A 27126-nucleotide genomic window follows, 5' to 3' on the forward strand; every position below is an offset into this window, starting at 1 on the left:
ACAAAACTATCATGTCCTAAAACAAATTTACCTTCTTTCTAAATAATACAATGTATATGGTCATGGGTTGTGCTACTGTTGTAGAAAGGAAGTATATTAATAAAACATAATTATGAATATGAGTATTTTGAATCCTACTGATGTCATATAACCATGACACATAATGAGATGCATGGAGACCTGTGTCTGGTATATATAACAAGCTGTCCTGCCCACTGTAGTCATGCTGAGGGATGCAGGCATTAGAGAGCATGACTGTCCTGCTCCCGTGGCTTCTGGTTTACTATCTCAGTGCACTCACTCCCGGAGATGCTTCCACATGTGTTCTGCAAAATGACTTTGAGCCAGGCCTCATGGCTAATGGAGATTTTTTAATAGGTGGCATTTTTCCTTTGCACTACAATCAGGAAATGCCAGACCTCAACTGTACTTACAGACCGGGGCCAGTCAAATGTAATGGGTGAGTAACAAAAATGTTTTTTTTTTTTTTTTTTAACTGCTTAGAGAATATTATATTTGTAAGGTATAAATATCTTGAATGGGTGCTTTGATATAAATATTTAAACCTGTGTACAACTATAGTTTGGATGCCTTTTATGTCCTTCTCTCTGTTTAATTCAACTGCAGATTTGATCCTAGAGCTTTCCGCTGGGCCCTTACAATGAAACTTGCTGTAGAGGAAATAAACAAGCGAAACGATCTTCTACCTAACTACAATCTGGGTTACAAAATCTTTGACTCTTGTGCATACCCTCTGACTGGGCAGAGATCAGCAGTAGCTGTTCTAAATGGGCCAAATGAGCAAGAAAGCCCCATGTGTGCAGGTGCTGGTCCACTGCTTGCTATCATAGGAGAATCCGGGTCAGCTCAGTCTATTGTAGTTTCAAGAATTTTGCGGCCTTTCGGGATACCAATGGCGAGTCTAAAATGAAACATTTTCAATTATTGTTGTGTTAATTTAAAGTGCATTGTTGTTTGTGTATGCTTTTTTTTTCTTTTTTTTGTGAGAAAAGAATTATAGTATTTTCTTTCTTTTTCAGTAATGTAGAGTTAACCATGTACACAATCTTATCTGTTTACAGTGAAACCATGCAGTGCAACCTAAGATCAAATAATATTCTTGTTATATATATTTTTTTTTCTCTCTCTCTCTTGGCAGATCAGTTATTTTTCATCCTGTGCCTGTCTTAGTGATAGGAGAGAATTCCCTACATTCTTCAGAGTCATCCCTAGTGATGCCTATCAAGTAAAGGCCATTGCAAAACTCCTGTTGCATTTTAACTGGACCTGGGTGGGAGTGGTACGAGGAGATCACGAGTATGGTCGCTTTGCCCTTCAGGGCTTACTGAAGGAGCTGGAGGGCACAGGCATATGTGTTGCTTATCAAGAGATGATTCCTCTGTTATACGAGCATCAGAGGGCACTGGAAATCATTCGAGTCATGAGTCACTCCACTGCTCGGGTGGTAGTGGTGTTCTCAGCTGAAGGGGAGCTTACACCCTTCTTAAGAGACTACATGGAACAGAATGTCACTGGAATACAGTGGATTGCTAGTGAGGCATGGGTTACAGCCTCTGTGTTCACAGGAAGTGAATATTACCCTTTCCTTGGAGGGACCATAGGATTTGGCATACGACAGGGCCAAATTCCTGGTTTAAGAGAGTATCTCACAACAGTGAACCCAGAAAGTTACCCCTCAAATCCTCTGGTTCACGAGCTGTGGGGGGTTTTATATGACTGTTCGCCCTCCAGTTCCAGCTTGAATAATCATCTACCCTCCTGTACAGGGCAAGAGACTATTAGGGTGCAGCACTCTGCCTACTTTAATACTTCCAGCCCCCGTATTTCCTATAATGTTTATAAAGGAGTGTATGCCATTGCTCATTCCCTGCACAACCTTCTTCACTGTACACCTGGAAAAGGGCCATTCAGTAACTCCACATGTGCAAATATACATAATGTCTATCCATGGCAGGTACTCAAAATAATGAGTGCTTAAATGTCTAAATGAACTCTGTACAAAGTTATGACTTGAACTAAACTGTCTTGATTTTATCTCTTAAACTCAGTTACAGCAGTATCTCCAAGAGGTGTCATTCACTATTTCAGGAGAGACAGTGAATTTTGATATGAAAGGCGATTCTATTCCATCTTATGACCTCATAAACTGGCAGAGGGGCTCAGCTGGGAATATTGAGTTTGTTAATGTGGGCAGGTTCGATGGTGCACAAGAATCTGGACAAGAACTGGTTATCCAAGAGAAGGCCATCATGTGGCCCGGCCATCAGACTGAGGCAAGCCGTTCTCACAGTGTATTTCAGTTCATGAGATTTCATGTTCTGAAGTTCTGTAGGGTCAAATGGAGGTAAGTATCCATTTGAAACATGAAAGAACTGTTCATCTGAAGATGGCAGATCTGCCTGTTGGAAGAAAATGCAAAAGGCAAAATAATCCCCGTTTTTTAATTAGTATGCCCCATATTCATTATTTATCAAGGTTAGTTTCACACTAGCTAATTAGTTTCTTGTAATTAATAATGATATTGACCTGCAGGAACATTATTATTATACACTAATATAAATTACTAATATATGTGTGACTGTGTTGGTTAAGCAGGTGTTGGTGTCTGTGTGCAGCAACAGCTGCACTCCGGGATTCAGGAAGGCTGTCCGGCGTGGCCAGCCTCTGTGCTGCTTTGACTGTGTACCATGTGACAGTGGCAAAATCAGTAATAAGACAGGTTGGAGAAGAACTTCAATAATTCAACAAAAATCTGTGGACCTTTATCTTCATTTTTATAGTGTTTCCCTCTCTTTAGATTCAGTAGAGTGTATGGCCTGTTCTGAAGATTACTGGTCAAATGATGATGGAACAGTGTGTATTCCGAAAGTGGTCGAATTCCTGTCCCATGATGCAATGGGATTGACCCTAACAGTAATAGCTGTAGTGGGGGCCTGCCTCACTTTAGCTGTGTTTGCTGTATTTCTTTATTACAGAAACACTCCTGTTGTGCGCATAAATAACTCAGAACTCAGTTTTTTCATCTTGTTATCACTGACTCTATGCTTTTTATGCGCTTTGGTGTTTATTGGGGAACCCACATCCTGGTCCTGTATGCTGCGACACACTGCCTTCAGCATCACCTTCTCCCTCTGCATATCCTGCATCCTGGGCAAAACTTTAGTGGTTCTGGCAGCTTTTACAGCTACCCGACCTGGAAACAATATAATGAAATGGTTGGGCCCAACACAGCAGAGAATCATAATCTTCTGCTGCACTCTAGTTCAGGTGGTCATATGTACCACCTGGCTTACAGTATCCCCTCCTTTCCCCTATAGAAACACTAAATATCAACAGTCCAAGATCATCCTGGATTGCAGTGTGGGCTCTGATCTGGCCTTCTGGTGTGTGCTTGGATATATTGGTGTTTTGGCTTTTGTTTGTTTTTTTCTGGCATTTTTAGCGCGGAAGTTGCCAGGAAATTTTAATGAGGCCAAATACATCACCTTCAGCATGCTTATATTTTGTGCAGTGTGGCTGGCATTTGTACCTGCATATGTCAGTTCACCTGGTAAATTTACAACTGCTGTGGAAATTTTTGCCATTTTAGCATCCAGTTTTGGCCTGCTCCTCTGCTTGTTCACCCCCAAGATTTATATAATTTTACTAAAGCCTGAGAAAAACACCAAACAACATCTAATGGGAAAAGACAAATAATACAATTGATCATGTTTTGAGTCCAGTACAAATTGAATGAAATAGTAATAATATGAAATAAATAACCACAATAACAAATTAACAGTAAGTGAATAAACACTGATTTGATCATTTTTGCTTACTTTATTTTTATATCTTACTGTATACATATTACTGCCATCCATTATTGTTAACAAGGGTACACAATCAACCATACAGTTATCACACAATGGTTCAACAGTGAGTATATGTATGTCAATTTACTGGACATTACAAACAACAAACTTCATATCCTGCAGAATACTGTGCTTTGGAGAGACTACAAGGAACAATCAAACTTAAATCTACACTTGTACAGGGATACTACAGCCATGCATAATAATAATAACTAAATACAAGAAGTCCAGGCTAAAGACTGAGAATGTGACCCAAATGTTAATTAAATAAGATAATAAACTTATCAAAATAAGTATGATGGTGAGAGAAACAAATATAATAATGGATTTTGAATGTAACATATTCCTCATGGGGTTGGGGACTCTTAAGAAAGCAGGTCCCATTTCTGAAGTTAAGAAAACACACAGCACATAATTGACATTATGACTAAGCATTAAAATATATTAACCACACCTTCTTTACATTCCCTCTTGGAAATTCATTGCCACAGAGAACAATAGTGGCTATTTAAACATGATGTAACACTCACCTGATATTTGGAAAGCTCACTGTCCTAACAAGAGAAATGAATGTTTTATTAATTGTTACAGTACTTTGCATTGGCAGGCTTTGTCCTGCTTTGTGTGGAGTTAATTTAGGCATCTGCATCCTGCAAGGTGACCCTCAGCCACCTGCCCTCTTCAAGGATGGAGACTTTGTTATTGGAGGGGTTTTCTCTATTCATGACTATCTGAGGACAGAGAAGCACACCTATACTAGACGGCCACAACCACTAGAGTGCAGTGGGAGGTTAGCATATGTAGTATGGGATATCATTCTTAATATAACATGTTGATACTGAAATTGTTAAAATTATTAGTTTATATAAATAATAAAATCATAATTAATAGTTAATATATTAATAAAAAATATAATCTAATGTTTGTAATCCTGTGATAAAATTATGAGAAATCATATGTGCAACTGTTTTCATGTAAAGGTATATTATTTTTATTTATTTATGTATATTTATTGTGTTTATCTCAACAGCGTGGGTTTCAGAGAGATGCGCTTTGTTCGTGTCTTTGAGTTCGCCATTGAGGAGATCAACAACAGCTCTGATCTCTTACCGGGCGTAACTTTAGGGTATCATATATATGACTCTTGTGCTTCTGTGCCAATGGCAATCAAAGTAGCCTTTCAGCTCGTCAATGGACTAGATCTCATATTTAACGACACTGATTCCTGTGCAAAATCTGCAGCTGTTACAGCAGTAGTCGCAGAATCTGGCTCCACGCCGTCTATAAGCATTTCAAGACTTCTCGGTCCATTTGGAATTCCACAGGTGAGGGTTCAATATGATTACTTCATGTCATTTTAAAAATAAATGAAAATGTGTTTTGGATATACATTATTGGTATATATATATATATATATATAAATTGAAAACAGACACAGGCATAGTATTGACTAAAAATGTTCCAAAATTGTTCATTTACTGCATATTTACAAAAGAATGACCATTAGAATGTAAAGTAAATGACTTTGGTCTTTTTTTTTCTTTTTTGGTCACTTACTTCTTCACTATTCCTTAATGGTGCACTAGGTAAGTCATTATGCAACATGCGCATGTCTCAGTGACAAGCGGCAGTATCCTACTTTCTTCAGGACCATTCCCAGCGATCACCATCAAGCAGCCGCACTGGCACGGATGGTCAAACACTTCGGATGGATGTGGATCGGGGCTGTGCGCAGTGATTCAGACTATGGGAACAATGGCATGGCATCATTCCTGAAGGCTGCGGAGGAGGAGGGAATCTGTGTGGAGTATTCTGAGGCCTATTACAGGACCCAGCCGCGCAGTAAACTGAAAAGAGTCGCTGATGTCATTCGCAGATCAACGGCTCGTGTAATAGTTGCCTTCTTGGCCTCAGGTGACATGAGAATCCTCTTAGAAGAGCTGAGTCAGCAGCCTCCCCCTCCGATGCAGTGGATTGGCAGTGAGGCATGGGTTACAGACCCAGAAATGCTGCGGTTTAATTTGTGTATTGGTGCTGTGGGCTTTGGAATCCCACGGTCTGTTATCCCGGGTTTTCGTAACTTTCTACTTGACCTCTCTCCAGAACAGGCACTGAAATTTCCCCTGCTGACAGAATTCTGGGCAAGCTCATTTAGCTGTAGTCTAAAACAGCATACAGGTTCTTATACTGGAATGCCTGCATGTAATGGCACAGAGGCTCTGCATGCTTTACAGAACCCGTACACAGACACGTCCCAGTTACGGATCACTAACATGGTGTACAAAGCCACATATGCTATAGCTCATGCCCTTCATGGCATTGTATGTAAGGAAAAGCACTGTGACAAAAACATAAAAGCTGAACCCCGGCAGGTAAGTTTTCTCATCATGGAGCAAATTGATTTTAAATGAGGAAAAAAAAAAGATATAAAAAAAAAGAAATAAGTGAGATAATAAAACAAATGTATATTATTATACATTTTTGTTTATAAATTAAAGTTTACATTGTGTGTGTACATACACACACACACACACGCACACATTATATATTATATATATATATATATATATATATATATATATATATATATATATATATATATATATATATATGAATATAATCAAAATATATAGAAGTAGAAGTATTTCTACACTGATTATTCAACAAATTATATTTCAGTCACCATGTCAAAATACATCTGAATTTTGAATTTCCACCCTGCAGGTTTTTGAACAGATCAAGCGAGTGAACTTCACTAAAAATAATTATTCTGTTTCATTTGATATCAATGGAGACCCTGTGGCCACCTATGAACTTGTGAACTGGCAGCTTCAAGGAGACGGTTCAATTGATTTTGTGACAGTGGGTCAATATGATGCATCCCAGCCTAAAGGCCAAGAATTCAGTTTGAGCAGAGCTATCATTTGGAATGATGGCAAGAAAATAGTATGCATTGTTTTGTTCTGTTCATATGTGAATATAGCTGTGAATATCTTTGAGTGCTGTGTCCCAGGTGAAAAAAAGTACACTTCTATAATGTACTTAAAGTGCTCTATTTTCATGCACTAATTTTGTACTTAATATACTAAAAATTCTTCTTTAGTACTACTTAAGATAATCCTAAGAACATCTAAGTGTACTTAACTGTGAAAAAAATGTAAAAAATATATATATATTTAGCTACCAATTGTAGTACACTATGGGTTCAAATGTACTATAAGTGGTATCTAAATACATTTTTTAAATACAGAGATAGTATATTAAAAGCACATTTTAGTTCATATTTCATGCTGTCTCAAAATAGCACAGTTGAGTACACTTAGATGTTCTTAAGATGATCTTAAGAAGTACTAAAGAATAATTTTTAGTATATTAAGTACAAAATTGGTGCATGAAAATATAGCACTTTAAGTACATTATAGAAGTGTACTTTTTTTCACCTGGGGTGTTCCTGTCACCTGCAGGTGCCTGTGTCTGTATGCAGTAAGAGTTGCCCTCCAGGTACTAGGAAGGCTGTGCAAAAAGGAAAACCTGTCTGCTGTTATGACTGCATTAACTGTGCAGAAGGAGAAATCAGCAATGAGACAGGTATTTTGTTCAAGCATATTCTGCTAAATAAAGCATCCATAATTCATGGCCGGTAATTCTAACCCACAGTATATTGTGGTATTTTGATTTTCCTCTATTATCTTCTGTGTGCGTGTCCATCGCATGGACAAGACATCTGTGTGGAATTTAACCATTAATTTATTTTCCAGATTCTGTAGATTGTTATCCATGCCCTCCTGATTCCTGGCCCAACAAAGAGAATGACAAGTGTCTTCTTAAACCAGTGGAGTTTCTCTCTTGGGATGAGATCCTTGGTATCATCCTCACAGTTTTTTCTATAGCCGGAGCTTTAGTGGCTTTGAGCATGGCTTTAGTGTTCTACAAAAACAAGGCATCTCCGATAGTAAAAGCCAACAACTCAGAACTGAGCTTTCTGCTGCTCTTCTCATTGACACTGTGTTTCCTCTGTTCACTTACTTTCATTGGTCGGCCCACTGAGTTGTCCTGTATGTTGCGTCACACAGCGTTCGGGATCATTTTTGTCCTCTGTATCTCCTGTGTTCTGTTGAAAACAATAGTGGTGTTAATGGCCTTCAAGGCTACACTTCCAGGAACTAATGTTATGAAATGGTTCGGGCCTCATCAACAGAGACTCAGTGTTTTTGGTTTCACTCTTGTACAGATCCTTATTTGTGTGCTTTGGTTAACAATATCCCCACCTTTTCCTTACAACAATATGCAACACTACAAAGAAAAGATCATTTTAGAGTGCAATTTAGGTTCAGCTATTGGTTTCTGGGCTGTACTGGGTTATATTGGCCTCCTAGCTTTCCTTTGCTTTATTTTAGCTTTTCTTGCCCGAAAACTGCCTGATAATTTCAATGAAGCTAAATTTATCACATTCAGTATGATCATATTCTGTGCTGTATGGATCACATTTGTTCCAGCTTATGTCAGCTCTCCAGGGAAATTTACTGTAGCTGTGGAGATATTTGCAATTTTAGCTTCAAGCTTTGGTCTGATTCTCTGTATTTTTGCTCCTAAGTGCTTCATTATAATTTTTAGACCAGAGCAGAATACCAAAAAACATTTAATGAGTAAAGTACCATCAAAAGCCCTCTGAGACACACAAAACTCTCGTGCCAACTGTTTAATATAAAATATGATACATTATGTGATTTTAATGTGTCAGCTTTCTCATCAACTGAAATAACTGTTTTACATTTTTGTGCTATACTGTACGATTGTTTCAAAAACAGTTTTGAACAGAAAAATCAAAATGGAATTCAAGATAAATGTGCAATAAATATAGTTTTACAATTGCATGTTGTTCTAACAGATGTATAATCTTATGTACTTCAGTATGTTTCTTAGTCACAATACTGTATAGGCAACTGATATACAAATAAAACATTTTTATAAAACATTGCTTTATAATATTCTAATATTTGTGACGTTATCTTCACAATAAATTATTATTAATGTATTAATGTTATATTAATTAACCTAAAAATATATTAATATGAAACATTAGCCAATAAATTATTACAGAAATGTAAATGGGCCTTTAGCGGTGTAATATACTTAACTTAAGTCTAAGTTAAGTATATATATATATATATATATATATACTTAACTTAGACTTAAGAAAAAGTTTTTACAAACAATGTAACTACAAACTTTTCAAATGAGTCAAATGAGGACATGCGTTATTTTTTCAGTGTTCAGAAGCTAATTTTCAGTAAAACTATCAATTTTAACATTGAATGGGCTTTAAAAAATATATATAACTTGACTACTTTATTTTAAGTGAACTTAAAACAATCTTAAAATAAACCCATTACCTGCCCTACTAAAATGCACAAAACTTCTTGGTTATGTATGTAACCTTAGTTCCCTGAATAGTCGAAACACTGTGGGACTGCTTCTGTGTGATTGCATCGTGAAGCACGTATGAAATCAGTCAAATGCTATGATGGAACATCATATGTGGGTGACGTCACTGACCAGGAAACTATAAAGCCTACCCTAGAACATACACATTTAGCTTTTGATATACCTGAAGTAAGTCGCTCACGGACACGCCAGGAGTATGGCATGACGACGCAGCATCTCGTAACTTCTCAGAAACTTCTTCAAAAGGAGCCACAGAGAGGCCTTGCAAAACAACGTCCGAATCCCAGGCCAGCACCCTCGTCTCAAAGTGCTATGAAGGAAACAAGTAATAAGAAGGTGTCTCCGCAAAAATACATCACCCAAAGGAGTATCTACACCTTTATTGTGGAGGGAGATAACCCTGAAAAGAAAACCTTTCTTGCAGAAAGTTTAGCACTGCACTCACTGGGAAGTTAACTGGGTCCCACTGGTGATATCTGCACTATGAAGTGAATAATCTCCACTTCAGGCCATAAAGTTGCCTTTTGTGGGAGGAGCTCTGGAGTGGAGAATGGTCTCAACAACCTCAGTTGAGAGACCTGGGCCCCCTCAGAGGCCAGCCCCATAGTTTCCACAACTCTGGACAGGGGTGAAGGATAGACCCGTTAGCCTGGGAGAGAATGTCACTCCTAATCGGAATTTCCATAGGAGAGCCATCTAGAAGGGACATTAGGTCCGAAAACCATAGTTGGGCCGGCCAGAATGGGGCTACTAGCAACAGGCAGACGCCGTTCCAGCGAACCCTCTCCAGAACTCCCGGAAACAGAGCAATCGGGGAAAATGCATACAGACGTAATGTTGTTATTATTATTATTTAAAATATTTTTAGAATAAAAGCTTGAGTTTAAACAACTTTTTGCAACATTTACTCAATATGATTTATGGCTGCATTTACAGAAAGTCATATATGTCATTGAAACATGGAGTCTGAAACAGACAAGACAAACCTCTTAAAAAGCAAAGGAAATGGCAAGTCAGATGACATTTAAAACAAACTTGTTTTCCTCATTACATTTCGTTTTGGGTTCACAGATGACCTTAACGAAGAAAAGTCATGGTTTTGGTCTTTTGAAATTTAATGATACACTTATGAGACACATTCTCTCACCATGATTAACTGATATAAAATAGTAACCACACCCCCTGTCCTGTATGGAGTTACAACATACAACAGTAGTGGTTGGTGGATATATAAAACTTGGCTTAATGCTGACCTCACATTTGGAGTGGCTGCTTGCCTAGCAGAAGAAATGCATGTTAATCTTGTATTGACAGTGGTGTGTATTACCAGGCTCTGTCCTGCTGTGTGTGGGGTTAATTTAGGCACCTGTATCCTCCAAGGTGACTATCAACCCCCTGCTCTCTTCAAGAATGGAGACTTTATTATTGGAGGGGCTTTCACCATTCATTACTATCTCAGGACAGAGAAGCACACCTATACTAGATGGCCACAACCACTAGAGTGCATTGGGAGGTTAGAGTTTGACAAAACTAAATACAATCCTTAAAACAAAAGGATTGCATGGGCTCAATTTACTGTGCTGAAATCATGTTCATAGTTGTCTTTTTTTCTTTATGTAAACTGTGTTTATGAGAATCATACAAGCAGAACTTTCACTAAGGTGCATATTTAATTACATTTTATTATAATACAGTTTTTCATTTGTGCTTTTCAGCAGCATGAACTTTAGGGTTCGCCATCCAAGAGATTAACAACAGCTCTGATTTCTTACCGGGCATCACATTAGGGTACCATATATATGACTCTTGTGCCTCTGTGTCAATTGTAATGAAAGTAGCATTTCAACTTGCCAACGGGCTAGATCTGGTATTTAACGACACTAATTCCTGTGCAAAATCTGCTGCAGTTCTCACACTAGTTGGAGAATCTGGTTCCACTGCGGCTATAAGCACTTCAAGACTTTTTGGTTCGTTTGGAATTCTACAGGTGCGTGCTTTATATTGCTATTTCTTGATCTTGTTCTTGAAATGTTGCCACTGTGACAATGACAATGTGAAAATACTTGTAACATCGGACACATTTGACATTTGTGTCACAGCAGATAGTACACATGTAAATGTGATTGTAAAGTCTGGATTCGAGTAATGAAATTATTTAAAATGTCCTTTCATGTTAAAGAAAAAATTAGCTTTTTTTCTTCTTCTTCTTCTTCTTCTTAACGGTGCTCTATAGATGAGCCTTCTTTCTTCAGGACCATACCCAGCACCATCAAGCAGCCGCACTGGCACTGATGGTCAAGAGCTTTGGATGGACGTGGATCGGGGCTGTGCACAGTGATTCAGACTATAGGAACAATGGCATGGCATCATTGCTGAAGGCTGCGGAGGAGGAGGGAATCTGTGTGGAGTATTCTGAGGCCTATTACAGGACCCAGCCACGCAGTAAACTAAAAAGAGTCGCAGATGTCATTCGTAGGTCAACAGCTCGTGTAATAGTTGCCTTCATGTCCGTTGGTGATATGAGATTTCTCCTAGATGAGCTGAGTCAGCAGCCTCCCCCCTCCAATGCAGTGGATTGGCAGTGAGGTCTGGGTTACAGACCCAGAAAAAGTGCTGTGGGCTTTGCAATCCCACGGTCTGTAATCCCGGGTTTTCGTAACTTTCTACTTGACCTCTCTCCAGCGAAGGTGCTGAAATCTCCCTTGCTGACAAAATTCTTGGAAAGATCATTTAATTGTAGTCTAAAACAGCATACAGGTTCTTCTAATGTAATGGTACAGAGGACCTGCGCACATTACAGAACCCGTACACAGACACGTCCCAGTTGCGGATCACTAACATGGTGCACAAAGCCACATATGCTATAGCTCATGCCCTCAATGGCATTGTCTGTAAAGAAAAAAGATGTGGCAAAAACATCAAAATTGATCCCCGTAAGGTAAGATTTCTCATTTTGGAACAACTGAACTAAATATCACAATACATGTAGGCCTGCTATAAAATATCTATATAACCACACCCAATATTTCAGAATTCCTACTGAAAATTCCAGCATTCACGCTGAAAACCAATGCTGCCACTGAGTGGGTGGAACCGTAGTCATAATGGTCGACGGTGACGTAACGTACATACCCTCTATACTTCCGTCATTACTAGTGGGTTACCATGACCTTTACTTTAGAATTAATTATACATCATGCATCAGTCACGTCAATTATTTACCTGTACATAGTAGTTCTTAGTAGTTCTCTAGTAGGTATGAAAAAACAGTAATTACTGATTAGATAATAGTGAACTACCACCTTCAACTGAGCACTATTCATTTATCAGAGTTTCTTGTTAGTTATTAGTAGTTGTGTTAATAATACATCAGTCTTTTTTTTTTTCTATGAAGTTATTAATTAATGAAGGATCAGTATTCTAAAGTGGTACCCAAAAATTTAATTGTTATGCTAAACCCTACTCATTAGAAAAAATCTTAGGTTACATATGTAACTCTGGTTCCCTGAATAGGGAATGAGACGCTGCATCATTATGCTTTGGGAACACCTCTGCGTGATTGCGTCGTGAAGCACTCGTGTATCTAACCAATAATGTGACAAAACGTCAGAAGCGGGTGACATCACGGACCAGGAAACTATAAAGCATACCCAGAACAAAGAACGTTACCTTCTGGATTATGGCTGAAGCAAGACGCTCCCAGGTATGCTGGGGTTATGGCAAAGCAACGCAGTGTCTCGTTCCCTATTCAGGGAACCAGGGTTACATACGTAACCTGAGACGTTCCCTTTCATGGGAACTGTCGACGCTGCGTCATTATGTTTTGGGAACACTATCCCAACTATGCCGTAGTGCCAAGTACCTGTCTGTGGAGCCGACATCCAGGTTGTAAAACCTAATAAATGTGTGCTGAGAAGACCACCCAGCTGCATCACATATGTCGTTGATAGACACTCCTGACATTAGAGCCTTTGAGGCTGCCATACCCCTGGTAGAGTGGGCACGGACAGCTAATGGAGATGGCTGTCCGGCCGCTTCGTAAGCAAGTGAGATAGCCTCGACCACCCACTTGCTCATCCTCTGCTTAGATGCTGGGCCTCCTTTCTTAGGAGACCCGTAACACACAAACAATTGATCTGTTTTACGCAACAGGACAGCTCTGTGGACATATGTATCTAAAGCCCTCACTGGGCAAAGCAGATTGAGTTTCTCCTGATCCGGACTTGTAAATGGAGTAGGACAGAAGGCCTGAAGTACAATGGGCCCTGGGACATTGGTGGGGACTTTTGACACATAGCCAGGTCTAGTGTGCAGGAAAGCTTTGACCATTTCAGGCGCAAATTCCAAACATGAAGGAGCAACTGAGAGTGCTCGAAGATCTCCTACAAAGACCCACCGAGGAATCCCCCAGAGGAGCATGATAGGCCGAAATGGCCGCAACATAAACCTTCAAGGTTGAAGGAGATAAAACATCCGAGAATTTTTCTTGGAGAAATTGAAGCACAAGGCTAATAGAGGAGTGGACGGGGTCCACACTGCGTTGTCTACACCAAGTAGAGAACAGTTTCCATTTATATGCCTACAACTTCCTCGTGGAGGGAGCTCTGGAGTGGAGAATGGTCTCCACAACCTCAGTTGGGAGACCAGCATCTATGAGCCTGGCCCCCTCTGAGGCCAGGCCCACAGTCTCCATAGTTCTGGGCGTGGATGAATTATCATGCCACCCCCTTGAGACAGGAGATCCTGCCTGACAGGAAGCTCCATCGGGGAGCCGTCTAGAAGCGACACTAGGTCTGAGAACCATACTCTGGTTGGCCAGTACAGGGCTACCAATATTAGACTGACCCCTTCCTGGCGTACTTTCTCCAGAACTCCCGGGAGCAGAGCGAATGGGGGAAATGCGTACAGACATAGCCTCGGCCATGTCTGTCCCATAGCGTCCAGACCCAATGGTGCTGGATGAGTTAGGGAGAACCACAGTGGACACTGGGTTGACTCCCTCGAAGCAAATAAGTCGACTTCCACTCGACCAAAATTTTTCCAAATGAGCTCCACCACCTCGGGGTAGAGTCTCCATTCCCCGGGCCTCGGCCCCCTGCCTTGACAGGGCGTCTGCTCCCACATTTTGATGCCCTGGGATGTAAGCTGCTCTCAGTGAGAGGAGCTTCCCATGGGCCCACAGGAGGATCCGACGGGCCAATTTGCAAAGTTGGCGAGACCGCAGACCCCTTGATGGTTGATGTATGAGACCACCGACATGTTGTCCGTGCGGACCAACACGTGATGGCCCCTCAGGTCTGGGAGGAAGTATTTTATTGCAAGAAATACCGCCATCATTTCCAGCCCAGGAACGCTGATGGTCCTCCCATAGCCCCTGAGCTGAGCGACCACTCATGATCGCCCCCCAGCCCGTGAGGGAAGCATCTGTTGTAAGCATTACGCGACGACAAGAAGCCCCCAGCACAGGTCCTTGGGACAGGAACCAAGGCTTTTTCCACACGGCCAGAGCACGAAGGCATCGCCGCATGACTTTGATCGTGCAAAAAGGATTTCCCCTCGGAGAAAACCCCTTGGTCCTGAGCCACCACTGCAAGAGTCTCATGTGCAGAAGGCCAAAAGTTATCACATCAAATCAAAGTTATCACTGTTAAACAGTCTTTGAAACTGTTTGACAGTGAGTGACTGGCCTAGTTTCACCCAATTCATGGCATCGAGAATGGAACTCACATGAGCAGGAGACAGATGTGCCTGCATCGTGGTGGAGTCCCAGACTACCCCTAAGTAGTTGGTAGTTTGAGCCGGAACTAGCACACTTTCCTTGGCATTGAGCCTCAACCCAATCCTCTTCATGTGAGACAGAACAACATCTCGATGTTGTTCTGTCTCACAGAACAGTCCTCAGATCCGCTTTACCCCTTGAAGGCTTCGCCTGTGATGACCGCCCCGGTCCCCAAGCTCTCTGCAGGGGAGCACGGGTGGCCACACTGGCTTTCTGTTGCGCTCTATGCGCTGAGGAGCTTGTTGACGGCCGAGACTGCTTCTGATGTCTCGTCACATTATTGGTTAGATACACGAGTGCTTCATGACGCAATCACGCAGAGGCGTTCCCAAAGCGTAATGACGCAGCATCAACAGTTCCCATGAAAGGGAACAGTAGTATAGTGACTCCAAAACACTGGGCCACATAAAGTATAAATGATTCTGTGCGGATAAATATGTGATCAAATGTCTGCTTTCTCTAGGGGCAACGTGTCCTCTAAACACAGCAGAGGAAGACTTAAAAATGGAGCGATTCCCTGATATTGTGGGTCCCGTCAAACCTTATGGAAGTAATTCAGTAGCAAAACCCGAGAGGTTGCTGATTTGAATGTGAGAACTTGTAGTATTAATATTTGTATTTGTAAATTGAAATTTACAATCACTGCCCTGACGCGAAAAGCTGAATGTTTCGATTTGCACACACAGACAACAATCAAAACACCCGTGTTACGAAGTTGTAGTTGCAGATTAATAGTTACAAATGTGTAAAATGGCATTCACAAATACAAAACGACAAACACAAATGTGTGAGGCATATTTACTTTTGCTCTTTACTTCAGTTTCGCTGTACAGCTTCAAGTCGGCACTTACAGCCTCTCAGATCTGGCAGTACAAATTCAATTTCTGGCGCTTTGACTTTTGCTACTCTTTTTGCGATATTCCTGGTGCAAAACTGACTTGTGCACTTGAAAGCAGATGTGAGAGAGCAGAGAGCGGGGGAGAGGGAGGGGAGGGGGAGGGGGGTTGAAGCCGTTTTATTGGTCGATGCCTGACCAATGAACAACGCCAGCCAGTGCGGCATTTTTATGCATATGTATGAGACAATATTTTCATTAAAATATCATTAGTTTTAACGGGGTTTTTTATTACAGTAAAAGATTAGTAAAGTCGTTTATTGGTTAGAGTCAGCCAATGAAATGGGACGTTTTGGTGGTCCATGTAGCAGCCTTTCATCGCGATGGAGGCATCGAGCAATTCCAGGGTAAGTTTTTCTTTATAATACTTATTAAAACAGATTCAAAATACTACTTTATAATTAAAATATTATTGCAACTTATGTTGCTATGCCTTCGGATGAGGCCCAGCAGATTCCTTACAGCACTTTCTATTTCTGAATTTTGCTCCTGTAGAAAGAAAACAATATAAGTTGCATTCACGTAAAATGCAACAATAACAACAACAATAATATTTTAATTATCAAGTAGTAACCCACCCCACATGCATGGCACAGGGTAATTATTCTGTTACAAAAATATTCTACATGGGTCTTATTTTTATTTTAATCAATACTCACGATGTTTAAAATCACTGATAATATAAATAAATATACTTCTATGTAACTATAAAATTCATATTATATGAAAAAGTTCATTATAAAAGTTACAGAACCACCTAACGCAGTCCACCTTCACTAACAGTAGTGAAGGTAACGTTATAGATACATCAAGGAAAAATTATTTTATTTTGAATCTGTTTTAATAAGTATTATAAAGAAAAACTTACCCTGGAATTGCTCGATGCCTCCATCGCGATGAAAGGCTGCTACATGGACCACCAAAACGTCCCATTTCATTGGCCGACTCTAACCAATAAACGACTTTACTAATCTTTTACTGTAATAAAAAACCCCGTTAAAACTAATGATATTTTAATGAAAATATTGTCTCATACATATGCATAAAAATGCCGCACTGGCTGGCGTTGTTCATTGGTCAGGCATCGACCAATAAAACGGCTTCAACCCCCCTCCCCCTCCCCCTTAGGACAGAGAAAAATCACCTGTCAGCCAAATGGAGAATGGAGCAGCCCTTTTCCTAAATGTGAAGGTAACACCACAGATGGCAAAAGCCTTGGATTGGACAAAGCTGTAGATCAAAGATAGATCTGTTGTTCACATGGAGGATGCTTGATTGATCCGATCTTAAGCTGACAGTGAACATGATATCAGACATCACTGAGGACGGACACCCAGGGCCTGAGGTTTCAGTACGACCTGGACACATAATAACTCTTTCATGTGTTGGGAGGGAAGTGAAATTACAGAACAAAATCACCTGCTTTTCAGATGGACAATTCCCTAAATGTGTAGGAGGTAAGATCACATGCTTAATTATTGAGTTTTATTAACAGTGTTTACAAGCATCACTATTGCTCATATTAAAGTGCAAGTTTGCAGATTTTCAGCCAGCTTTGCTGGACATACAAGTCTGCTGGATAATGATAAACACTCCAAGACTTTTGTGAAAACTACAGATTGTATTTCCACCCACAAACAGATAGACAGAAGGTTATTGTAAAAGGTTTATCACAGAAATTTGTATTTTATGTTGTCTACTTTTCTAAACAGCATTATGGGGAAAAAAATGGTACATGTCAAAAGCTTTCTTATCTGTACTTCATAGTGTTTTGTTTCAGGGGTTGGACAGAACTGATGGAACGGCAGTTTCTTTTATTTATTTTTTTTCCCCTCCGTTTGTCCCTAAACACTGTGTTCATAGTAATCCTGTTTGAAAAGGAGACTACAGACATGGAGGTTTTTCCAGATAATCTGAAAAACTTCCATATCTTGGAGACATATCACCATGTCTTCTCTCCATATTTACGATTCTTTGGAGCCTTTAGCCACTGCCTACAACACGCTGGATCCTTCACTGAAAATAACTCTGGCTAAACATTTACTCTTTGAATACTTGCACTTGGGAACAATACAAATCGACACCATTGTCACTGAAAGTTGAGTATTTCCTATACAATTCAAGCCTATAGGCAGCAATGTCATTGCACCTTTTGAGGTCCAGAAAAGTATTAAAGACATTGTTAAATAGTCCATGTGACTACAGTGGTTCAACCTTAATGTTATGAAGTGCCAAGAATACTTTTTGTGCACAAATTCAAAACAAAAATAACGACTTTAACAATTTGAACTGTAGTCATACGCAGCTGACGTAGTGAATGCAGTTCAGCTCTTCTATGTTTACGTCCGAACGTGGGCTCAGTATTGGCTGACACTGTACACACAAGCAGCACGGTGCATGTGTTTTTGCACACAAAAAGTATTCTTTTTGCTAAATAACATTAAGGTTTGACCATTATAGTCATGTTGACTATTCTAACAATGTCTTTACTACCTTTCTGGACCTCAAAAGATCCTGATTAAAGGATTAGTCCACTTTTAAATACACTTTTCCTGATAAATTAACTCACCCCCATGTCATCCAAGATGTTCATGTTTCTTTCATCAGTCGAAAAGAAATTAAGGTTTTTGAGGAAAACAGGATTTTTCTCCATATAGTGGATTTCAATGGCTACCAACAGGTTGAAGGTCCAAATTGCAGTTTTAGTGCAGCTTCAAAGGGCTTTAAACGATATCAGACGAGCAATAAGGGTCTTATCTAGCAAAATGAATGGTCATTTAAAAAAAAATATATAACGGTTTATGCTTTATAAACAAAATATCACCTTGAACGTACTTTCCTTTTCCGCATTCTTCAAAACGCTTACGCTGAATGTTCTACGCCTTCCCTATTCAACTTATGAAAAAAAAAAAAAAAAACTGGTGCCGAGTTCTTATGAAAGGCCCACTCTATGTATGCAATAATGCGTAGTTTTTTTTTTTTTTTTAGTTTTTTTTTTTTTTTTTTATCTGGGTACAATGAGATGACAATATTCTACTCAACCTTCAACCAACGAAAATTAAAAGGACATTTAAATGTGTAAAAGCATCAACAAGGTACTTTCATTAGACCATGAAAAGCTGTGACTCTTTCCACAGCAATAACGGATGGTTTAAATATAACTGTAGTGAAATATATCTGTATTATGTAATATACATTGTTGAATGAACTTATTAACTTTACAGATAATAAATTGTATTTACCTGTAAAAACAAACCTGGAAAGAGATGTGTGTCACAGTTCCCTTCAGTTCTGGACTGAACACCTGCACGCACTTCCCAATCAGCTCACCATCATCACAGATTCCCCACACCTGGATCACCTCATTATCTCTCCTTTATAATGGACTCACTCAATGCACTCCCTTGTCGGTTCTATTGTTTTCTTTGTGTTGCGTTGTAGCTTTCCTTTTGTGATTAAACCTCTTTTATGTTGAAGTCCGTGTCTGTGCGCTCTCTACTACAACCACATGTAATAATGTGAGGATTTGAGGAGAAAATGAGAGGTTCTTCATGCATTACAGTGAATTATTAATGGGATATCGGAAATTATTATAGGGAGAACAGAACACATATGTGCAGTATATGTTGTCCTTTTTCATACTATTACAGTGGAATGCAAAGGGACTAAATAAAAAGTCACAAGGATAGAAAGCAGTGACTCAAAAGAGCTCTTTAAAATACATCATAAAATAAATAAATAAAATAATAAGCATTACGTTAAAATACCAAGCATTACATTATTCTCATGATGTCTGAAAATAAAACATGAAAGAAAAATTGACAGCTCATTCAGTCAAACTGATGGATAAGCTTTATTTGTAGGGCAACCTTATGATTTGATATGATTCATTTAAGTCTTTTTGAACGGAAGTTCCCCAAACCGGAAGTTCCACCCATAATTCATGAGTGCAGTAGGCTCATCAGGAATAAGGTGGATTTATGATCAAAATGTTCTACACACTAAAAAATTGGTTCTTTTAAGGACTGTTCACTGAAAGGTTCTTTGGGGATTGGAAATGGTTCTTCTATGCTATTGCTGCGAAAACCCCCTTTTGGAACCACATTCACATAGTTGTAAATAAACAGCCCCTTTCCTTACATTAGGATCCTTTAAAAGGTAATGTTAGCTTGATTTCAATAAACTTTGTTTTTGGACAAACAATGAAGTTGTGAGTTTTGAAACTTATGTTTTTTTATAGTACAATGACCTCTTGTATATCAAAAGATTGAGGAATGACTCCTTTAAAAATTTGCAATCATTTTAAGAACATGCTCATCATAGAGGAGGGTTGTTTATAAGGTTGTTTATTCCAAAACAGTCTGATAGCCAATACAGGTTATCAGACTACACTGTTTTAGAATCTCTTGTAGCAAATTAGCTCAAAATAATCAGTTAATAAAGTTAACTTAATGTAATCAAATTTATATTACAATCAATTAACCTGTTTGGCCAATGAATATTCAGTGTTAATTGCTTAATAATTCTAAGAAATGTTCATTTCCAGGTTATGGGAAATAACAATCTTATGTACAGTACTAAGAGCATGTAGTCAAGATCTGCATGATTAGAGACTCTAGTATATGAGCATGAAACATGGACAACTTTATGTGTGTCATGATCAAGACTTTATTAACTAGACTAAACACTTAACTACTCTAACATTCACACACATACATGCATACAGTTTACCAAGGGAAAGAGAGAGCTAAAGCAGAATACAGGAAAGCAAGAAGTTACAGCATTGTTTGAAATTCAGCCGATCAACAGCCTTGAGCAAACCATCAGTTTAGTTTTAACAGGCCCTTCTTTAAAAGGGGTAAAGATACTTAGTGTATCAAATAATGAGACTAAGTTTGATACTTGCATGTCTCGCCCATTTGAATTAAATCTGTCCTGATGCAATTTGTGGAGGCTCCCGTTGAATCTTTGCTGATATTGTTGTGATGAAAGAGAACCAGTTTTCAGAGGATCTTTGGTGAATAGAAGGTCTAGGCCAGAGCCTGGCACAAGCTTGGGGTTCCTTAGAAGCTTCTAGCTTCTTAGCATCATCTTCACATCAGCATTTCTCAGTAAAAGAGAAGAAGGGTGTTTAGATATTAATTTATGGAGCATACACGACAGACCTCTTATAGGTTTTCTGCTAATTACTTGTACCTTTATTGAACTGCCCCACCCTGTGGCTTCCACATGAACTGCATCATAATCAAGATGAATTATTTACATATCCTGACATCCCCCCTTTTTTTTTCTTTTTTTTTTTTTTAACATAACATCCTTCTTGTTTATGAACATGTCTTTACATTTCCTGTACAAAAAACAAAACAAAAACAAAACAAAACAAAAACAAACATTTTTATTTTCTTCTTTTTCTTTTTTCCCTTAACGGCTGCTTTAATGTCCTTTAAACTATTGCACCTCAACAGTCATCACAAAGTTCATAGCTACTCCTCAATAAGCCTTCTTGGCTTAGTGACAATACGTCCACTTGCTGTTTTGGTTGGGAGACTTGAAAGCTCTGTAGGACTAGCATTTCTTTGTGGTGTTTTGTTTTGAATGTCCACTTCACATGGCTCATCGGCATTGTCACACAAATTCTGCTGTGTCACATTTTGATTGTCCCTGTCCTTGGTCATGTTATTTTTCACCCTTGACTGCATCAGAAACTTTCTGTTCCGTCTATACATCTGTCCATCAGGTGTCTGTACAACATAGGATCTAGGCTGATCAGAAAGTTCAGTTACTTGAGCTGGTTTCCATATGCCATCTTGCCATATTCTGACACTGTCACCAATCTGAAGTTTCTGAAGCACCCTTGTTCCTTGATCAAAGTATTCTTTCTGTTTTTGTTGTCTTTTTTCTAACAACTGCCACACTGTGTTAGAGACCATACAGGGTTTCAACATTTGTGACACTGTTGGAAGTCTTGTTCTCACGTGTCGACCCATCAACAGTTGGGCTGGTGATGCTCCAATGTCTTCCAATGGTGTACTCCTAAGGTTCAGCAAAGACAAATACGGATCCTTTCCATCTGCGTTAGCTTTTTTTAGCATGAGCTTAACGGTTTGTACTCCTCTTTCAGCCATTCCATTCGATTGAGCGTGGTAGGGGCTTGATGTTTTGTGACAAAACTCTTACTCTTTTGCAAAAGCTTGGAATTCACGCGAGCTGAATTGAGGTCCGTTATCTAAAATTACTGTCTCAGGAATTCCATGTCTAGCGAATTGTGACTTAAGATGGGTGATGACTGTTGCACTTCTTGTGTCTGACTTCAGCCATTCTACCTCGATGAACTTGGAGTAGTAATCCACTAAGAGTAGATACTCCTGCTGGCCAAAGGTGAATAGGTCAACACCTATCTTTTGCCAGGGTCTATCTGGAACACTGTGTGGATGTAACGGCTCTCTGGTTTGTCGTTTCTGATGAGTCCTACACACATCACAGCTGTTCACCATTTCTGTGATACTTTGCGACATTCCAGGCCAAAAGAGTACTTCTCTCGCTCTACGTCTGCAGCTTTCAATGCCCAAGTGACTTTCGTGAATTCGCTTAAGCATTTCAGCTCTCATTGCTGCAGGAACAATGAGTCGTTCTCCTTTGAATAAAACACCATCCACTACTGAAATTTCCTCTCTGTAATTCCAATACATTTGTATTTATTTTGCAGCTTGACTCTTTGTCTTCGGCCATCCACTCAGAACTGTCTCTATGAGTTTACTCAGCGTCTTATCATTCTTTGTTTCTTTTTTGAATTCTTCTAATTTCTCATTTGACACAGGCAAATTGGAGATCACCATGTGCACCTGAGCTTCTATGTCTTTATCAAGTGAGTCGGTCACTGGGAAGTAAGCTCTGGACAATGCATCTGCAATATGCATCTCCTTTCCTGGCCTGTACTGTACGTGCACTTGATATTTCTGCAGTCTCATTAACAGTCTCTGTATTCTAGCTGGAGCACTGTTCAATGGCTTTTTCATTATCACTTCAAGTGGCTTGTGGTCTGACTCTACATTAATGTCTCTTCCATACGCATACTGATGGAAACGTTCTACCCCGAACACAATCGCTAACATTTCCTTTTCTATTTGCGCATAGCGCTGTTCTGTTTAAGTCAAGTCATGTGATGCATATGCAATCGGTTTGTCCTCTTGCAGTAAGACAGCACCAAGTCCGTTTTTGGAAGCATCCACCGATAGTGTCACAGGAAGGTTTACATCATAGTATCTAAGCAAAGGAGTTTCAGTGGGCATTGTTTTCAATTGGTCGAATGCATGCTGATGCTCATATCTCCACTGCCATGCCATATCATCTCTAGTTAGTCCATGTAATGGCTCAGTGCGTTGTGACATGTTTGGAATGAACTTTGCTAGGAACGTGACCATTCCCAGAAATAGCTCCACATCTTTTTTGCATTCAGGTGTTAGCATTTTCTTTACAGCCTCAATCTTGCTCTGATCAGGTTTCAGTCCTTCTTTTGAAAAAAACATGACCCAGGTATTTGATTTCCTCCAGGCACACTTTGCATTTTTCTTTATTCAGCTTGAAGTTTTTGATTCTTGCTCTCTCTAGCACTCTCAATTTTTCATCATGCTGTTCTTTTGTCTCTCCCCAAATCAAAAGGTCATCAATGTACGTCTCAACGCCTTCAATTCCTTCAAACAGTTGTCCCACAGTCCTATGGAACACTTCTGGTGCCGAATTAATTCCAAAAGGAAGACAGAGGAATCTGTAACGGCCGAAGGGAGTGTTGAACATACAGAGGCGAGAACTGGCTTCATCTAATTTGAGTTGCCAAAAACCTGAACTTGCGTCCAGCACTGTAAAGTATTTGGCTTTTGACAGTCTGCAGGTTATTTCCTCAACAGTTGGTAGCTGGTAGTGTTCCCTCATTACTGCTGTATTTAGATCACGTGGATCTAAGCAGATTCTTAATTTTCCATTAGACTTCTCTACAATCACGATTGGGTTTACCCACTGCGTAGGCTCTTCAATTTTTGCTACCACTTTCATTTTTTCCATCCTGTACAGTTCTGTTCTTAATTTTTCCCTTAAAGTGACAGGAATCTTTCTGGGTGGGTATACTTTTGGTGTCACACTCTCATCAATTCGAATGGTGTGTTCCCCTTCCAGACAGCCTATGCCCTCAAACACATCAGCATACTCTTTGAAAATATCTGTTTCTTCACTTTTATTCAGTGCCATCACTCTCTTGATGAGCCCCATCTGTTCACATGCTTTAATTTCTAGTATTGGTTTGGCATCTGATTTTACAACAATGAATTCTAGGAAATAAATTTTCTTCTTGTATTTCCCTGTCCAGTTGCACTTTCCTTTCACAGGTATTTTGTCTCCAGTGTATGTTGACAGCTTTACTTTTGTTGGTTTAAGTATGTTCTGTTTGCCTGTTCTCTGTAGTAAACTGTATGGAATTACATTGGCCTGTGCGCCAGTATCAAGTTTGAATTTGACAGTTTTGCGCTCCAGTTTCATTTCGATAGTCCATTCCTCTGCACGTGACTGTGTGTTCGCGTGCACATCTCCCACAAAAAGACTTGCTTGCTGATCCGTGACTTCATCATCTACTGCGTGCACTTTCCGTGATCTAAACATCCTGGCAAAGTGGTTCATCTTCTTGCAATTTTTACATTGTTTGCCATACGCAGGACATGAACGCGATGTATGCTCAGTTCCACGTCGTTTGCAATCAAACGTGCTTGCTTTGTCTTTTTCACTCACTTTCGTTTTATCTTGTTGGTCTTTTTCCGTGTCTGTTTGTTTCACGGCATCAACCTGCTTGCTTTCACATGCAGAGGCTTGTACATTGAGATCCTCCTCATGCATTTTTTAAATTTGTGCTTTAGTTGTTTTTGCAGCGACACAAAGCTGGGTTGCTTTTTCGAGAGTAATGTCAACCTCTCTTAGACATGTATTTCTCTCTGTTGTTTAGTTTCCTTAACTTAATATTGCAGCGCTGTGTTGTAATACTAGGGTTTCCCTTATACTTCATAGGATTCCTCTGCCATCAGGACATATAAAATGCTTAACATAGCTTAATGGACTAGTACAGTGATATAAAAGAACAAACTCGCACCTCATTTTGTGATTTAAGTTATAGGCTCCAAGAAAGCAGATACTGGCATAAAGTTGTTTTGACGCTGAACGTTTAACGTTCGCAAATTTAGGGACCGCCTCTAAAGTTACGACATTGGAATTAACGTTTCTACCTTCAATAGCGTTTAAAGAGAATGATTTAGTCACACAACCAACTCTAAAATGTTCATCTAGGTCTCAGGTCGAACAGTGATGCACCCTTTCGTTCTACTTTGTTATTATTATTATTTTTTTTTTTTTCCTGCTCATATATTATCCTGCTTATACAAATTTTATATTGTGTTGCCAAAGCATTTATATGAGCAGGAAAAATAAAATTAACAAAGTAGAACAAATTGTGTCATAAATGTGTTAAAAAAAAGAAAGAAAAAGTATGTGTATGTACTTTGAGTTGTGTGTGTTTGAATGTGTGTGTGTGTGTGTGTGTACTTGTCTACCTATCTAACAGGGGACATTGGTGTCGTAACACATTCACGAACAGGGGACCACCGAGCAAAGAGGGGACATTTTTCAGGTCCCCACTTGGTCATGCTTTAAATCATGTTAAAATCAAGTAAAAAACGCTCTGGTGAATTTTTTTTTCATTTTTGACCAAGTGGGGACCTATAGGTGTGTGAGTGTTTAAGCCCATACTCAGCAGCACCCCTGTAGGCTGGAGCAAGAACTGCAATTGCCCATAAACACACGTCGTTCACACTCTTCTATTGTTTGAATGGCTTGCTGTCCTAGAGAGGGTCTGAGACTGCGAGCTGCTGTTTAACAGGCTGCTTAAGGAACTGATTCTTGAGATACGAAACAAAACATTGTTTAGAGGGTAGTTGTTATTATTTAATACATTACTTTTTTATTTGCTGTATACTGTTTTATTGACATTATACACTTTATTATTGACTATATTATATACTACAAAAAAAAAATCCTTATATCTCTTATACACTACCGTTCAACAGTTTTGGATCTGTACGATTTTTAATGTTTTTAAAAAAAGTTTAATCTGCTCACCAAGGCTGCATTTATTTAATTAAAATTACAGTAAAAACAGTAATATTGTGAAACAATTTACAATTTAAAATAACTGTTTTCTATTTGAAAATATTTTAAAATGTAATTTATTCTTGTGTTGACAAAGCTTTTGCAACATTATAAATGTCTTTACTGTCACTTTTGATCAATTTAATGCATTCTTGCTGAATAAAAGTATTAATTTCTTTAATTTCTTTTCATAAAAAAAAAAATTCTTACTGACCCCAAACTTTTGAACAGTAGTGTATAATGTTATAAAAGCTTAGTATTTCAGATAAATGCTGTTCTTTTGAACATTGTAATTATCAAGGAAGCCTGAAAAAAAGTACACAACTGTTTTCAACATTGATAATAATAAGAAATGTTTCTTGAGCAGCAAATCAGCATATTAGAATGATTTCTGAAGGATCACGTGACACTGGAGTAATGATGCTGAAAATTCAGCTTTGCCATCACAGGAATTAATTACTTTGTAAAATATATTCAAATAGAAAACAGTTATTTTAAATTGTAAATTGTTTCACAATATTACTGTTTTTACTGTATTTTTAATTAAATAAATGCAGCCTTGGTGAGCAGATGAAACTTCTTTTAAAAACATTAAAATTCTTACCGATCCCAAAGTTTTGAATGGTAGTGTATATATAGTGTATAACAAACTAAGTAGGCTTGCTGTCCTAGAAAAGGCTCTGAGACTACAAGCTGCTGTTTAACAGGCTGCTTTCTTAAGGAACCTTTTATTTTATTTTTTATACTACTAGGCCAATTATAGAAATGTTTTGAATTATCTTAATTATTATTTCACTGTAATGCTAATACATTCCGAGGCAATTACCATGTAAATTAACAAAATATTCAAATGTTTTTTGTTTGTTTGTTTTTTAATATAGAAATCATTTAAACTTCGTTCTACATCTGGATAATATTTGACCAATTTAGCCACTAACACATTTGTGAACTGG

At 38.9% G+C, this 27126-nt stretch overlaps 2 protein-coding genes across 2 annotated transcripts; both read left to right on the forward strand.

Annotated features, from left to right (window-relative positions):
• Positions 1 to 105: 105 nt before the first annotated feature.
• LOC125255807 (extracellular calcium-sensing receptor) lies at positions 106 to 3828 on the forward strand. Its single transcript, XM_048171306.1, has 6 exons — positions 106 to 460; positions 628 to 916; positions 1160 to 1975; positions 2070 to 2294; positions 2617 to 2740; positions 2819 to 3828. Exons 1-6 carry the CDS (start codon positions 234 to 236, stop codon positions 3715 to 3717), a joined length of 2580 nt encoding a protein of 859 aa, XP_048027263.1. The 5' UTR covers positions 106 to 233; the 3' UTR covers positions 3718 to 3828.
• A 133-nt stretch (positions 3829 to 3961) lies between these two features.
• On the forward strand, positions 3962 to 8835 carry LOC125255812 (extracellular calcium-sensing receptor-like). Its single transcript, XM_048171313.1, has 6 exons — positions 3962 to 4662; positions 4903 to 5197; positions 5459 to 6244; positions 6597 to 6818; positions 7337 to 7460; positions 7631 to 8835. Exons 1-6 carry the CDS (start codon positions 4439 to 4441, stop codon positions 8542 to 8544), a joined length of 2565 nt encoding a protein of 854 aa, XP_048027270.1. The 5' UTR covers positions 3962 to 4438; the 3' UTR covers positions 8545 to 8835.
• The last annotated feature ends 18291 nt before the right edge of the window (positions 8836 to 27126 follow it).

The sequence above is a fragment of the Megalobrama amblycephala genome, linkage group LG20 (genome assembly GCF_018812025.1).
Source record: "Megalobrama amblycephala isolate DHTTF-2021 linkage group LG20, ASM1881202v1, whole genome shotgun sequence".
Taxonomy (NCBI): domain Eukaryota; kingdom Metazoa; phylum Chordata; class Actinopteri; order Cypriniformes; family Xenocyprididae; genus Megalobrama; species Megalobrama amblycephala.